This window comes from Aspergillus aculeatus, assembly GCF_001890905.1.
Source record: "Aspergillus aculeatus ATCC 16872 unplaced genomic scaffold ASPACscaffold_8, whole genome shotgun sequence".
Taxonomy (NCBI): Eukaryota; Fungi; Ascomycota; class Eurotiomycetes; order Eurotiales; family Aspergillaceae; genus Aspergillus; species Aspergillus aculeatus.
Window position 1 is genome coordinate 850098 of NW_017962983.1, and position 13922 is coordinate 864019.

The 13922-nt window shown below is 52.6% G+C and overlaps 6 protein-coding genes and 1 non-coding gene across 7 annotated transcripts; 3 read left to right on the forward strand and 4 right to left on the reverse strand.

The window, feature by feature from the left end:
• Nucleotides 1–36: 36 nt before the first annotated feature.
• On the forward strand, nt 37–2348 carry ASPACDRAFT_1869776 (DEAD/DEAH box helicase). Its single transcript, XM_020197937.1, has 2 exons — nt 37–354; nt 417–2348. The coding sequence occupies exons 1-2, from the start codon at nt 79–81 to the stop codon at nt 2145–2147; spliced, it is 2007 nt and encodes a 668-aa protein (XP_020056164.1). The 5' UTR covers nt 37–78; the 3' UTR covers nt 2148–2348.
• Nucleotides 2349–2769: 421 nt separating this feature from the next.
• ASPACDRAFT_43460 (uncharacterized protein) lies at nt 2770–4098 on the reverse strand (the record flags this gene model as incomplete). Its single annotated transcript, XM_020201260.1, has 1 exon — nt 2770–4098. One exon carries the CDS (start codon nt 4096–4098, stop codon nt 2770–2772), a length of 1329 nt encoding a protein of 442 aa, XP_020056165.1.
• A 944-nt stretch (nt 4099–5042) lies between these two features.
• ASPACDRAFT_43461 (fungal specific transcription factor domain-containing protein) lies at nt 5043–6695 on the reverse strand (the record flags this gene model as incomplete). Its single annotated transcript, XM_020201261.1, has 4 exons — nt 5043–5496; nt 5559–5788; nt 5841–6562; nt 6629–6695. 4 exons carry the CDS (start codon nt 6693–6695, stop codon nt 5043–5045), a joined length of 1473 nt encoding a protein of 490 aa, XP_020056166.1.
• Nucleotides 6696–7445: 750 nt separating this feature from the next.
• On the forward strand, nt 7446–9437 carry ASPACDRAFT_119607 (FAD-dependent oxidoreductase). The gene is made up of 2 exons (XM_020196261.1): nt 7446–8256; nt 8352–9437. The coding sequence occupies exons 1-2, from the start codon at nt 7726–7728 to the stop codon at nt 9078–9080; spliced, it is 1260 nt and encodes a 419-aa protein (XP_020056167.1). The 5' UTR covers nt 7446–7725; the 3' UTR covers nt 9081–9437.
• Nucleotides 9438–9518: 81 nt separating this feature from the next.
• On the forward strand, nt 9519–10176 carry ASPACDRAFT_43463 (BTB/POZ domain-containing protein; the record flags this gene model as incomplete). Its single annotated transcript, XM_020201262.1, has 2 exons — nt 9519–9583; nt 9648–10176. The coding sequence occupies 2 exons, from the start codon at nt 9519–9521 to the stop codon at nt 10174–10176; spliced, it is 594 nt and encodes a 197-aa protein (XP_020056168.1).
• Nucleotides 10177–10473: 297 nt separating this feature from the next.
• Nucleotides 10474–11818, reverse strand: ASPACDRAFT_1856409 (uncharacterized protein). Its single transcript, XM_020197484.1, has 3 exons — nt 11560–11818; nt 11141–11506; nt 10474–11071 (listed from the first exon to the last, which is right to left on the reverse strand). The coding sequence occupies exons 1-3, from the start codon at nt 11606–11608 to the stop codon at nt 10755–10757; spliced, it is 732 nt and encodes a 243-aa protein (XP_020056169.1). The 5' UTR covers nt 11609–11818; the 3' UTR covers nt 10474–10754.
• Nucleotides 11819–12928: 1110 nt separating this feature from the next.
• Nucleotides 12929–13018, reverse strand: ASPACDRAFT_t165. Its single transcript has one exon. It is a non-coding gene; the product is annotated as a tRNA-Asp (tRNA).
• Between the last annotated feature and the right edge of the window lie 904 nt (nt 13019–13922).

The window sequence follows — 13922 nt, forward strand, 5'->3', positions numbered from 1 at the left end:
ATTGCCCGGAATTCTTTCCGTAGGCCTCTCTCGGTTCACACGCGGGAGGTTTATCGCTTTTCACTCCATGGCATCTGAATGGACCATATTCGCCGGAAATTGGGATCGATTCCCATTTCAGTTGGGTTGAGGGCACTGAGAGCTCCCTGGACACCTAATGTACGTATTGCATTCGTGCGCCACGGGTCTGCTGTAGCATACGCCGATGAAGCACCTGCAGCAGCAGCAGCTCCCGAACCGCCTGGGATTGTCCTTCGGGACTACCAGGAGGAATGCATCCAGTCGGTGTTGGATCACCTGAAACAGGGCCACAAGCGCCTGGGAATTTCACTTGCAACGGGCGCAGGCAAAACGGTTCGTTTGACAAGAACGTTGAGAATAGAGCGAGAGCCTTAGACTGACTGGCGAGCCATCAGGTCATCTTCACCCAGCTCATCGGACGCGTTCCGCCGCGCAATGGAAAGCACGACAAAGCGCTGATCCTCGTCCATCGAAGGGAGCTCGTCGAACAAGCTGCCCGGCATTGTCGACTTGCCTATCCCGACCGGACCGTCGAGATTGAGATGGGCAATACCGTGGCAACCGGACATGGGGACATAATCATCGCGTCGGTACGGAGTCTCACGTCGAAGGACCGGATCGAGAAATTCAACCCCGCACATTTCAAGCTGATCCTGGTCGACGAGGCGCATCATATCGTCGCGCCCACCTATCGCACCGCATTGGCTCATTTCGACCTCAACGAAGCTTCGTCCAACTCTCCCGTTCTTGTTGGGGTGTCGGCCACGTTCTCACGCTTCGATGGCCTCAAGCTCGGCGCCGCCATTGATCACATCGTGTATCATAAGGATTATATGGATATGATTGACGAGAAATGGCTTTCGAATGCCGTGTTCACGACCGTTCGCTCGCGAGTTGACCTAGCAAAAGTCAAGAAAGACAAATTCGGCGATTTCGCCGTCGGCTCCCTCTCCGAAGCAGTCAACACGGATAAAACCAACGACATAACGGTGCGAGCATGGCTAGCCAATGCGGAAGGCCGCAAGTCTACATTGGTGTTCTGCGTGGACCTGGCGCACACTAAAGAGCTCACGGCGAAATTCCGGAGTCTGGGTATCGATGCCAGATATATCACGTCGCAAACCCCTAAGGATGTCCGCGATGAGCAGCTGCGCAGCTTCAGGAACCTGGAGTATCCGGTGCTTTTGAACTGTGGACTCTTCACCGAGGGCACTGACATACCTAATATTGATTGTGTACTACTTGCAAGACCGACCCGTTCCCGCAATCTCTTAATTCAGATGATTGGAAGAGGGCTGCGGTTGTTTCCTGGCAAGAAAGACTGCCATATAATCGATATGGTAGCCACACTCGAAACCGGCGTCATTTCCACACCGACTCTTTTCGGACTAGACCCGGATGAAATACTGGAGAAGACAAAAGTGAAGGATATCAAAGAGAAAAAAGACGACGAGGACAAAAATCACCGAGAGCAGTCCGACTCAAAGCTCCCGGATTCCTATGCCGAGGACCCTGCTCAATCGGGCGACATCAAGCTCACCTTCACCAAGTATGACACGATCTATGATCTCATCAATGACATGAAATCCGATAGACATATTCGCTGTCTGAGCCGCTACGCCTGGGTCCGGGTCGCCGAGCATCGATACGTTCTCTCCGGCACAGCGGGATGGCTCACCATTGAGAAAGAGTCGGAGCGGCAGCCTGAAGAATGGACGGTGCACCATGTCCTGCAGTACGGATCATCCCAAGAGACTAGAAAATATGCCCGACCTCGTCTTATCGCCTCCGTAGCGGACTTCGAAGCGGCCGTTCGCGCTGCGGACACATTCGCTGGTGCTGAGTTCGAGGAGCGATACATCTCTGCCCATCAGCCATGGCGTCGGCAACCGGCCACGCCGCCTCAGCTTGAGAGGCTCAACAAGGCCAAGATCCGTGATGGTACAATTACGGCCAAGGATATCACCCGAGGACAGGCGGCGGATATCATCACGAAGCTGAGGCACGGTGGCAAGAAGCGATTTGCTAAGAAGATCAAGGAACGACAGGTCGCAGCAGATAAGGCTCGAGAATTTGAGGATCTGAAGAGAAGGACAGAGGTGAAGGTCGGACCCTTGGAAAATTAAGAAGATCGTCAATGTGATGATTGATCTATCTGTCTTTGGCTACACGCCCAGGACCATAGGGTTTATCTACATCGAGTCATGCGATGACAAGTCCCGTGACGTTGACCAAGAGAGCTTCTAGCGAGCTAGTCAAATGAATTTGGACGGGCATATACCAGAAGACCAATACAAGTTCCAAGTAATTTAATGCTATACTCGAGCACTGTACTACTCTCTAGTTGAAGATAGCTGGAAGTATGGCATGTTTTGCCCACTTTGCCGTGTTTGAAGAATTGGCAGTAGCCACCGCTTCGCACCTTCACCTGAGCCCTTCGACTCGCCTTCCCGGGCCTTATTCATCTCCCTCCTCAGCCCTCCCCCCTCTCCCCGGCTCAAACAGTCTTCAAAGCCCCATACATGGAAATGAAAATACTACTCGACCAGAGCAGTCCCATACTCCAAACAGGAATGATAGTACATGCTCACATAAGCCCCTTTCTCCTCCGTATATGCGAGAGACACGATGCTGTGAATCCGAGTGGTTTGGCTCAGGTCCTCATGCGCACTGCAACCCCGTCAGCACAGACACTGGACGGAAGAACCAAGAAAGGGGGGAAACCAGAGTCAAAGGACCGGAGAAAACTCACAAGACATACTGCAGGTCATCGACGTAAGTGTTCGCCTTATCCTCCCAACCGAGGGACTGGAAGAACCGGGCCAGAGCCTTGGCCGCAAACAAGTCGTTCTTCCGATGCAATGACAGGTACATCTTGGGGAGAGGCGTCTCGTGATCCGGATGGATCTCATAATTCCACGCCAGAACGAGGAGCTGCCTGGCCAAACAACTCCGCCGGTGGGTTTCCTGCTCCTCTTCCGAATCCTCAACCAGATGGCGCCCACAGCAGCAAATCCCCGCCTCGTCATCTTCCTCCAGGTACGCCCACAGCCGACGCAGCAGCTCCAGGCCCTTCGCGCACCACGTTTCCCTCTGCGCTTTCCCTCCCAGCGTCCACACATGCTCCGCCTTCTCCAGACTAGGAGGCTCCTCGCCGCCAGAGAGCCCGTAGAGCTTTAACCTCGACGTCGCCGCATCGGCATAATCCCATCCTAAAAAGTTGAACTCCGTGAAATGCTTGCCGGCCTCCATATATTCGACCGCCATCCGCGCCGCAGCCACGTTCCCGGTTCCGGTCCGCGCGTGCATGCGTTCCAGACACTCGAGAACGGTTGCTCCCAGGGCCTCCGGGGCGAGTTTCCACCGGACGCCCAGGAACGCATAGCCCTTGGCTGCAATCGTGTCGGCCGACAGGAAATCAAACCCCATGCAGTAGGTGCCTTGCACCGAGTGGGGTGTGAATGCGTAGTCGCGCACGAGCCGTTGCTCCTCCTCGCCGGAGATGGCGGAGTAGCCCATGATCTGCCGGTGCAACTCCATATCAAAGGCCCCTAGCCCCTGTGCTGCCACCTGGGCGGAGATCTGCGCGGCCGCCACCTGATTGAAGCGGTCATGGGCCGTGTCTGTCATCGGACCAATGGGTTCCATGGTGAGACGCACGGTCGACGTTGACGCAGAGCCCTTGCCCTGGAAATTGAGACTCATCTCGAACGGGTGGCCCGTGATGGTTAGCAGGCTCCGCCATTGATGCGGGTACGGGCCTAAAAAGGGTACGAGCTGATTGCGAAGGAAGAGGAGGTATTGGTACTGTTGCGATAGAGGGTATTGTGCGACTTGGAGGAGGCGGCCCAGGAGAGGGGCGATGTTCTTCCACCACTTCAGCTCGTTGGGGTTTGGAGGCTGCGTGGGATATTGGACGATGATGTCACATGGGTTGTCGGAGGCGTTGCTCTTGGGGGTTTGTGTCTTACGAGCATCACGGAGTGTGGTGTCCGTCTCGGCTATTGCTGACGGTGATTCCGGCAATGGAGGTACTGGGGGCCTGACTGACTCCTGCGACTGGTCCGTCTTTGTCATCCTGGATTGATGTAGAGGAAGGTAGCGTCAGTTAGGAGGTAAGTGGTCTTCCAAGATGAGCTGGGTATATATAGTCTCCAGATGCTATTCGACAAACTGCAAAAACAGCCCCGAGTTCTCAACTCTGCCTGGCATGAAACATGTCAAGGGTGAGTGTAGTACGCCAGCTAACTGCGTCAACGAAACGCCAGGTTTATCAACCACATCGAACGCGTTCCTGCTCTGATGGCACCCGAGGAGTGTCCTAACTTTGTCACAGGACCTGTCCAGCACAATCCCTCGAGATATACTCCGAAGTCCGCTTCCCCTGGCTTGCCTTGTTCCACCACTAGCATGGCAAAAGTCTGACAAACGTAACTCTGCCCTCGACGAATAACCTCGGTATTCCTTCCGACGCAATCAGCAACCAGCAGGAGAAGGAGACCCTGGCAGCAAGCCCCCATCAACAGTGATTGGACTAGAGCAACTGCTCAAATATGACAGAGCCCGCAAAATGTGTCATCACTGGTCAATGCTGAGTTGCCATGAACATTCCATCCCGTGAACACAATGCTTATCCGGTGACACAACTTCAGGCATCATCAAACGGCTATCCACGAATCAAGCAATAAACATGTCCATACAACATTTGCTTCAAAATGCTACCTCTGACAATCAGCATAATACATATCCCACAAGAACTAATCAAATATACTGTCGAACGCCCGTCGAGCTTCCTTAACATTACCTGAAGGACTATGCCCTGGTAGTTCTATTCAGTTCGGACAATTAGCTTTGTAGCTACTTCTTCGAAGTCCAGAACCTATCTGATCTGCAACGCCTACCGAATTCCGGCTCCAGGGCTCCCGGTCGCCGCGAGTGGCCGGCGGACAACCCTAGCATCGTCAAACAGTCATCCACACATCCAGCAATGACCATAACAATCCAATATTTGAGTAGAAATGCTACCCCTGGAGATCTCCATAATACATATCCCACGAGAACCAGTCAAACATGCTATCAAACGTCCGTCGAGCCTCTTTACCCTTACCTAAAGGATTATGTCCAGGCCAGGCTCCCATATCAGCCGGAAGTAAGCCAAGGTAGCTGGAACCATTGAGTTCTTCTACCTCTACGCGGGTGCGCTCGTGGTCGTGCCATTCACACGGCGGATTTTCATTTCCACTGGAAGCGGAGTGAACATTCCTCGCCAGCTGCAAGAAGGTAGCCGCAACATGCTCGAGCCTGGTACACAGCGTCGCTAGGAGACGCATCTGCGAGCGCATGCTTGCGAAATACGTCACCGTTGTCGCGAGAAGGTTGAGATCGTGTTCAACGGTAGGTGTCTTAGGGCCTGGATGGTGCACGATGTTCTCAAAGATAACGAAGAAAGAAGTGAAAGGGTAGTAAAGAAGATGCCTTTTTCCCAATTAGTGGTTAGTTTGACTAGACATTCTGGGCAGGACGCAGGTGTGTTTTACCAGATAATGCCGTTGTATACGGAGTTCCAATTGGACACCATTGACGTCAGAAGGGATAGGGCTTCGCGGGCGGACGATAGACGCAGACTTGACGAAGACTCCTCGCCTTTTAGCAGCAGGATCAGCACGTGCAGGTACTGGAACTTCATGCTGTTGATGCCGAGGGCCATCTCCCGGACTTGGTCTGCTGTGGATGAGGCTCTCTCAACTTCCAGAATCTCTGTCATACGCTGTCTTAGGGTGAGAGGGGTTCTTTGAAATGAGAGGTGAGCGGATACCCACCTGGTTAGAGTACGAGTACCAAGCATTTAGCTTGGATCGTAGTTCCATGCGTGAATAGACTGCGGAGTGACCGGTAGTAAGGACATCCGCAAGGATCCCCATCAGCTTTGCTAGCTCGATAGAACAACGGAGCATCTGTGCACCGAAGTGAGATACTCTTGGGTGGATCTCTGCACCGTGCATACGGGTATGTGGCTGGTACAGGAGTAGGGTACTGTCGTCCGGCAGAGGAACATGGTGGTACAAAGCCGTGGGCAAGAACGCAGGGCGGCCGAAGGCAAGAGAGCAGGATTTGTCCATCATAAAGAGAAGCCAGAAGAGACACAGTTGATGCTGTCGCGATTCAGACGAGCCTTGAGGACCAGATATATGCATGCCGAGCGCTTCCGCCTGCCTGCATGCGCTGCCAAGCAACATCCACGAGGTATTGGGCGCGGCGTAGTCCTCCCCATGCATAGCTAGAAAGGCTAGTACTTGCACGTTGATTTCGCGCGGCTCAAGGAAGATACTGCTGTTGTTGAGGGCCAAGTGCACGTTTCGACGTAACACTGCTGCGTTCTTGCTATCCTCCTCGACAGGCACGGCTGCCAACAGCATGTAGTTGAAATAGACGACCCAAGCCTTTTCCTGAACCCTGTGTGGTTCAAAGACAACTTGCAAGATGACTTCATCCGACGGACTGATGAAAAATGGGTTGCCAAGGTCGGCTATCTGAAAGAATCCTGGGTTATCCCGCGTCGATGTTAGTTATAAGTGCAAAGTATGAAGCACGAATCGGGTAGCCTTACGACTGATCATTCGGTAGCCGGTTGCTTTGGAGGGTACATGAAAGACAGATGCACTTTCTTCAGTCATCTGCTCAACGTGACTAGTACCTAGCTGGCTAGATAGATATTGAAGCTCGGAGCGGGCACTTTGGTGAGTGGCATCACTCGGTGGTCGGGGTATCTTCCCGATGCTCGCTGATGCCTCTCGCAAGAATGAGAATGAATGCGACGGGCCGATGTAGAGCTTCGGATTGGAACAATCCTTCTCAACCACAGTTCTTTGGTAAGCCTCAGATGGTTGTCTCGGATCACCGATCCGAGCGGGTGCTGAGGCAATGACTTGTAAAGCTCTATCGACGGACTCGGACAGTTGCTGTACTAGCTGCTCAAGATCTTGTAGTCGACTTTCTATGGTTCGCTCATCAGCTGACCCACTACCCAAGGAGCTTGATAATATTTGTAATTAGTTCCCATGCTACATAGGCTCAGTTGTGCTTGACTGACTTGACGTCGTATCTATCTCTCGAATAAATGCACTCGCCTGGCCATGGCTTGCAAGTATTACATTTCGGCAGCTCCCGTGAACATCTGCTACCATTTAGCCAGGATTCTAGAGCATGCGAGCATATGTAAGCTTACTTTAGCTTCTTTTGCCTGCAAAAGTCACACTGTGCATGTCAGTGGCGTGTTTTTCGGTGGCGGTCAATCTACAGTACTGCTTACCGCAAACTGGGCTAACCTGCGTTGCATGGTAAGAGCACCTGATCGGTCGGTCCCGGAAGGAGATTCGGATTAGCGAGCCTGATATGTTCCAGGTAATTCGAAGCAAAAACCAAGAGTTCAATGTAAGAATGGCCGCCGGCGATGCAAAGTCCGAGACGATTGTCCTTTGGTTCGGAGCCTCCGGAGTGAGCCAATCAGAAGGGCTCGAAGGGACTCTCCGCGGCCGATAGATGCGGAATCGCGACAATGAGGGATATAAGTATCAGTGCCTCTTGGACGGCTGCCTATTGAAGTAGAATGTCAATAATAATTCAATCAAACCTCTTCTCGTGACAGAGGACACTTCTCGCCTCGAACTGCATTGTCTCTTTGCCGCATACATTCATACCAAAACTATGAACCCAAACCCGTCCATTGCAATCATCGGCGGCGGACCAAGTGGTCTCCTCTTCGCTCGCCTTCTCGAGATCAACGGGGTTACCGACTACATCGTGTACGAGCGCGATGACTCCGCTATTCCAGGTCCGTGGCAGCAAGGAGGCACACTTGACCTCCGCCCCTCCTCAGGTCAACTGGCGCTCCGCCGCGCCGACTTGTTCGATCAATTCAGCAAGTTCGCCCGCTGGGATGCTTCGTGCTTTCATATGCTCTACCCGGACGGGACTACCGCAATCCGCCATGACCAGGAAAGGGATGCTCCCGAGATCGACCGTCTGCACCTCCGTCAGCTGCTCCTGGAATCGATTCCGGCGCACAAGATTCGATGGGGTCATGCTGTGAGGGCCGTCGAAAGGAGAAAAGCCGATGGCAGCCAAGCTGGTAGTGAAAATGGTGATATAGTCATTCATTTCATGAACGGAACCATTGCGTCTGGGTTTCGGTTGGTAGTGGGGGCAGACGGGGCTTGGAGTAAAGTGCGCCCTTTGGTGAGTCTCTTGAGTACACAAAAGCTCCTCCCGATCGGAAGATATGCCCATTTTGTCAAACGGTTCTCTAACCTTTATATCTAACGTCAATGCAGATAACGGCAGCGAAGCCCGTATACTCAGGCAAAATGTTCATCGAAGGCCGCTTATCACATGACAACCCTGGCTACGCCACCGCCAAAGAGCTCGTGGGCCCCGGAAGCATGCTCGCAGCCGGGCACCACAAGAAGCTGGCCGTGCAGCGAGTCTCAAACGGTACATATCGTGTGTACTTCGGGCTGCAAGCCCCCGAAAACTTCTATCACCACCGCGAGTGCAGCAACGGACCCTCTGGGGACGAAGATCTCAACAACCGCACTGAGCAACTGCGCAGCCTGCTACTCTTGTCGGACGAATACTTCGCCACCTGGGGGTTGCAGCTGAGAAAATTCGTCGAGACCGCGGAGGGGCCCTTCCGTGCCTGGCCGCTGTATCGGATGGACCCCGAGAAGCTTTGCTGGAGTGGAAAGACCCCTGGGGTAACGTTGCTGGGGGATGCAGCGCATGTCTCGACACCGTTTGTGGGAGAAGGAGTCAATTGCAGCTTATATGATGCTGTCGTGCTGGCTGATAGCATTGTCAAGCATTGCGGTGACGGTGCGGGATTCGATAGTTCGAGTGCAGAAAAGTTGAACCGTGCTCTAGAGGAATATGAGGAAGACATGTTAGCGCGAGGACGAGATCTGATTGAGCGCAGCACGGCGATGGAGAAGATATTCTTCTCTGAGGACGCGGTGACAGGAGTTCTCGAGTTCTTCAAGAGTTTCAGTGAGAAGTCTGAGTAGAGACATGGGTGGATGTTTAAGGCCTGGTCCTCTTCTCTGGGTGCTTCAAGAGGGAATGATTCCATTAGATGGGACCAAGGGCCAAGCGAGGTGGCCAGTCGAAGGGGAATGTATAGTATGTGTATGATGTGCAATTGGATAGTCGATAGAAAAACCGACCTTCTCTGGAAGACGGGACGCGGAATCCACGACACTGTCCGTACCTGGCCTGAGCGGTAAGGCGACCAATATCAGTACAGAGGGGATATCAATACACCTGGCAGAGGACTCTTCCTTCCCAAGGGGACTTACCAGGTAAACTAAGACACGGCGGAATCAAATGCACTATTCTTCAATTACTGCTTTCTTGGACACTCGCACACCGATTATCAACTATCCCAACAAGCTAGATCTGATTATCCTTTAACCCTGTTACCTATTTTACCAATTTGGACCTCAATGGCAAGCAACAGAGCACAAACGAAAAGGCCTAAGCGAGCCGCTCCTCAGAACAATGCCGGGGTGTGAGCAGCGTCCCCTCCTCTCCCCAATTCCACAGATTCGCTAACCACACGCAAAAAGCACCAGGCAGCCAAAACGCCCCAAACCATCCATCGCGTGGATCAAAGTACTGGTAGGCCCGCACGGCACGATGTACCGGATTCCCGAACGAAGAGCCCGTTCGTCATCGGAGTTCTTCGACAAAGCACTGGCGGGGACATGGAAAGAAGGCACGCAGCGTACTGTCAGGCTTCCCGACGTTGACACTCGCACGTTCGGAGAGTATTTCTGGTGGCTCTACCATCCAACCTATATTCCCAGTTCGAAGTTCAAAGACCTTGTCGAGGCGTATATCCTGGCTGACAGGCTTATGGTTAAAGATTTCGGGAACCAGTTGATCAATATGATTGTGACACGGTTAACTGGTGGCAGCAGCGGATATCGCTCTCCTCCTTCCAAGGAGGAGATGGAGTTCGTGTGTCGGACGTTACCTCCCCTGACGCCTCTTTACCGGCTGCTGGTAGATTTTGAAGTCTACGTTGGGTCGTTCGCAATGAATTGGCTGAAGGACATGGATGTGGACAAGTGGTTTCGGCTATGGATGGTGAAAAGCTGAGCCGTGAAGACTGGCTGACCCGACGGTTCATACTGCAGGTGATGTCTACGGCGATGTCTCGGTTTGCGTCTAGTCGACCTCAAACATTCCAGATAAGTGCCTCGGATTACCACCGAACTGTGGGCGGTGATGAGGCCACCTGATATGGCTTCCCCATTGTGCTCTACCCTTGCATAGATTCATGAAGACCATAGATAGTCCCTACCAACTGAAATCATCATGCACCATGCAATAAGACATGCTCTGACACAAACCACAACCTCACTCAACCACCCCCTTCTCCCTAAACTAAATATACGGCCCATCCTTCTTGCTAGTAAAGCAAAAATCGGTATGACACTCACCCAGCCTGACCCCCTCCCCCTCGCCGACCTTCCCCAATCCCCAGCCGCAGCCCGCAAATTAAACCGCCAAAGAATCCTCGCCAGCACCACCGTAAACTCAATCATGGCTAGTCTTTTCCCCACACACGACCTCGGCCCGGCCTAGAACGGTGCGAACGCACTCGGATTCATCCCCTCTCTGCCGGTCGAACTCCCCAGCCACCTCTGCGGACGAAAGCCGAACGGCTCCGGGAACTACGTCGCGTTATGATGGAGGGCGTAGATGCCCGCCCCGACTTCCATGCCCGCCGGGACAAATTCCCCGTCGACCATCGCTCCGCCGGGCAGGACCTCGCGCCAGAGCGCGCCCGCCACGGAGGGCTTCAGCCGTATGGCCTCGTCGATACAGGCGCGGAAGTAGACGCAAGAAGCGAGGGCGGGGTTTCCGGGGCAGATGTCGTCGATGGACGTAAATGCACGGCGAACTTCGTGGGTGGCTTGATTCAAGGCCCTGGGGCAGCGCGAGAGGTAGAAGAACGCTGCTGCCATCGCTGTAGAGGCTGTATCCGAGCCTAGGGCGATGGATCAGCGAAAAGCACAAGCCCCTCCAACGCGTAAAGAGAGGAAACAGAAGTTCCCACCAGCAACAATCAACAGATTACTCTCCGCCCACAGCTCCTGGAATGGAGATCCCTTACCAGCTTCCGGATCTTTAACGGACAGCAGCTTGGTGCAGATATCCGCGGCCCCCGGATTCGAGTGTCGCTTGCGATCCTCCATGATCGAGCGACCGGCCTGCGAGAAGCGGAGGGCCTTGGCCATGGCTCCTGGGTAGAGAAAGCGGCCGAGGTGGAGTTTCTCGACCAGGTCTCTTCGGTCAGCAGGGACATGCGCCGCAATTTGGGACATGATGCCGTCGAGGATGTAGTGGTGGGTGTTCGTGTCGAGGGCGTTGAAGGGACGGCCGAAAACGAGCTCGGTCATGACGTCGAACGTGTAGAAGGCGCCTTGTCGTGGTGTCAGTAAAAACCGGAATATCGAAACTGTTGAGAAGGCGTACTCCACTCAGCCATGTTCTTTGGGGCACGCCCATTCATCTTCCGTGTCATTGGCGACTACTGGACTGAAGTTATCCTGCTTCTCGCTCAAGCGGTTACACAGGTGGTCAACAACCCTCAGGAATGGAGCTTTCCAGCAGTTTCAGATTCTGGTCGGAGAGGCCTTGGCTAAAAATGCGACGTTTCCTGCCGTGGGCTTTCTTGTCGACGACATTTAGGGTGCTGTAGGCGCCTTTGATGAGGGGGATGCTGTGGTAGGACTGGCTTTTTTGGACATTCTTGCGAAATCATAGATGTCTGGCTAGTTTCAATCATGCTGGGCTGGTTTCAGTTGGCAAATAGTGCTTACCGGGGACCAGTGCTGGAGGCGAAGACAATGCGGTGTGGAGCGTAACGAACGATGGGCCCTGTCTTAAGACTTAACAGCGTATGAGGGAAAAAGAATGCTCAAAAGAGAAGGCACCAAATTTCTGATGACAACGCCAAATATGAACATGCAGATTACCGGATTTGCCGTGGTAGACAGCCCTCTATGTCGTGATTTTGGCGAGAAAAGGGCCCGGATAGTTGGCCAGTGGGTGAAAGTACAATCGGTAGATACAGATGCCGACGATATGTCCGCGAATGAGCAATTCCAACCGAAGAGAAAGACGTACGGACCAAGGCTGTGACTCATGTAGAGAATCCCAGAGAAGAGACTCCAGCCATTAGCCGGAGAAAAAGATGCTGGACGTTTGCTAGGAAAGAAATCATGATTGAACAGTTGTCGTGGAATAGGCCCGCCAGTATGTACAGTACACTCTCCAAATGAAGGAGGCACAAAATCTACCTTTAAAGGTAGCTTTAGACTTGAACAGATTTATCAGTACTCTAAAGCCCATCAACCACACTACGTTATGGAATTTACCCCTCTGTCGGCTAAACATGACATGACTGACTCGAACAAGGGTCATCATTCAGCATGATTCTTTGCAAGCTGCAAGCAGTGGTGACAAGAATCACAGCCAAGAAGGCCTGCCCACCACCACCGCACCTAACCCACCGTCCCTAGTGGAATCATCAGGACACCTGCCAAGGCATAGCTGAAGTATGTGCATTGCCCTGGATTCGCTTGGTGCCATCCGTAGTGGTTGTGTCGGATATAAGGAAAAAGCATGCGGGGGTGAGATTAAGATACGGGTTGTTTTGTAACTCAATGGTTGTTTACAGTTTGTTGAAAAAGAAGGCTTATTTTCCGGTTTGTGAAACTTGAAGGTAATCACGGGAATCGACAAGACCATCATCTACTCAACGACTGCATGAAAACCACGGAATTTGCTCGCCTGTCTATCGAATGATTCCCGGATGCAAGCAAAAAGCTTAAAAAGAATTCTCCCCGACTGGGAGTCGAACCCAGGTCTCCCGCGCTTGTTCCCGAGAGGGATTGACAAGCGGAAATCATGACCGTTAGACCATCGAGGAATGGAGATATCTTCATCTTGATATTACAGCAATACAGCGTTTAACAAATGCTCAAGTATGATCCGCCCAATATCACAGTTCAATGAACCCTGATCTTCTTCTTCTTGTCAATAAACAGTGTCAGAACAAAATTTGCCTGTTGCTAAATGCTTATTTTGCAAGAGAAGAAACTCACACCGATCCGATACCAAACACTGCTCCGATGATCCGAATATACTTTGGGCGTTACACCGGGGTGGTGAAAATAGACAGCATCATCATGACCCCGCGATATATGCCACCCCCCCCCAAAACCTAAATCGGCTATCGCCCGTCCGACGATGGACAATTCATGTTTGGCGCCGCGCCGCAGACGGCAGATCCGATCTCAAAGACACCGACACATAGCACGTATATCCATTTTGGGTTGCAGTGACCGTATACACGTCCCCTGTAAGTGCGATGGTAAGATTTCGAAGAACAAACCCAAAGGGGATTTTCGTACCAGAAAATCTTTGTACTTGCCGACCCTAGAAGAGACGCGACAGACAGCCAGGGAAGCTTGAGCTTGTCAATAGAATCAAAGTCTTTGATGATATTTGGCTGTACGTCTGCAACAATTGCCTGGTCAAGCGCATATAGAAACACACTTGACAGGATAGCAATAACTAGCCATGGGTTATTCAATTCAATCTCATCCGCAAAGATAGAAGGACAATATATCAGCGAAAGCCCATCTGATGCCGTGGACATCCCATGCAGGAAGTGCGGCAGGAGGTGCGGGTCAAGCAGAAGATGCGGGTGATGAGGATGTCACAGTATCAGTTGAACTCAAGTCATAATGTGCTTCTTTCTCTTCGTCCGACTCTATCTCCCCATGCGAGGGTGTTAGTGTCCCTGGGTTGGTCCAACTTGCGGGAGGCTT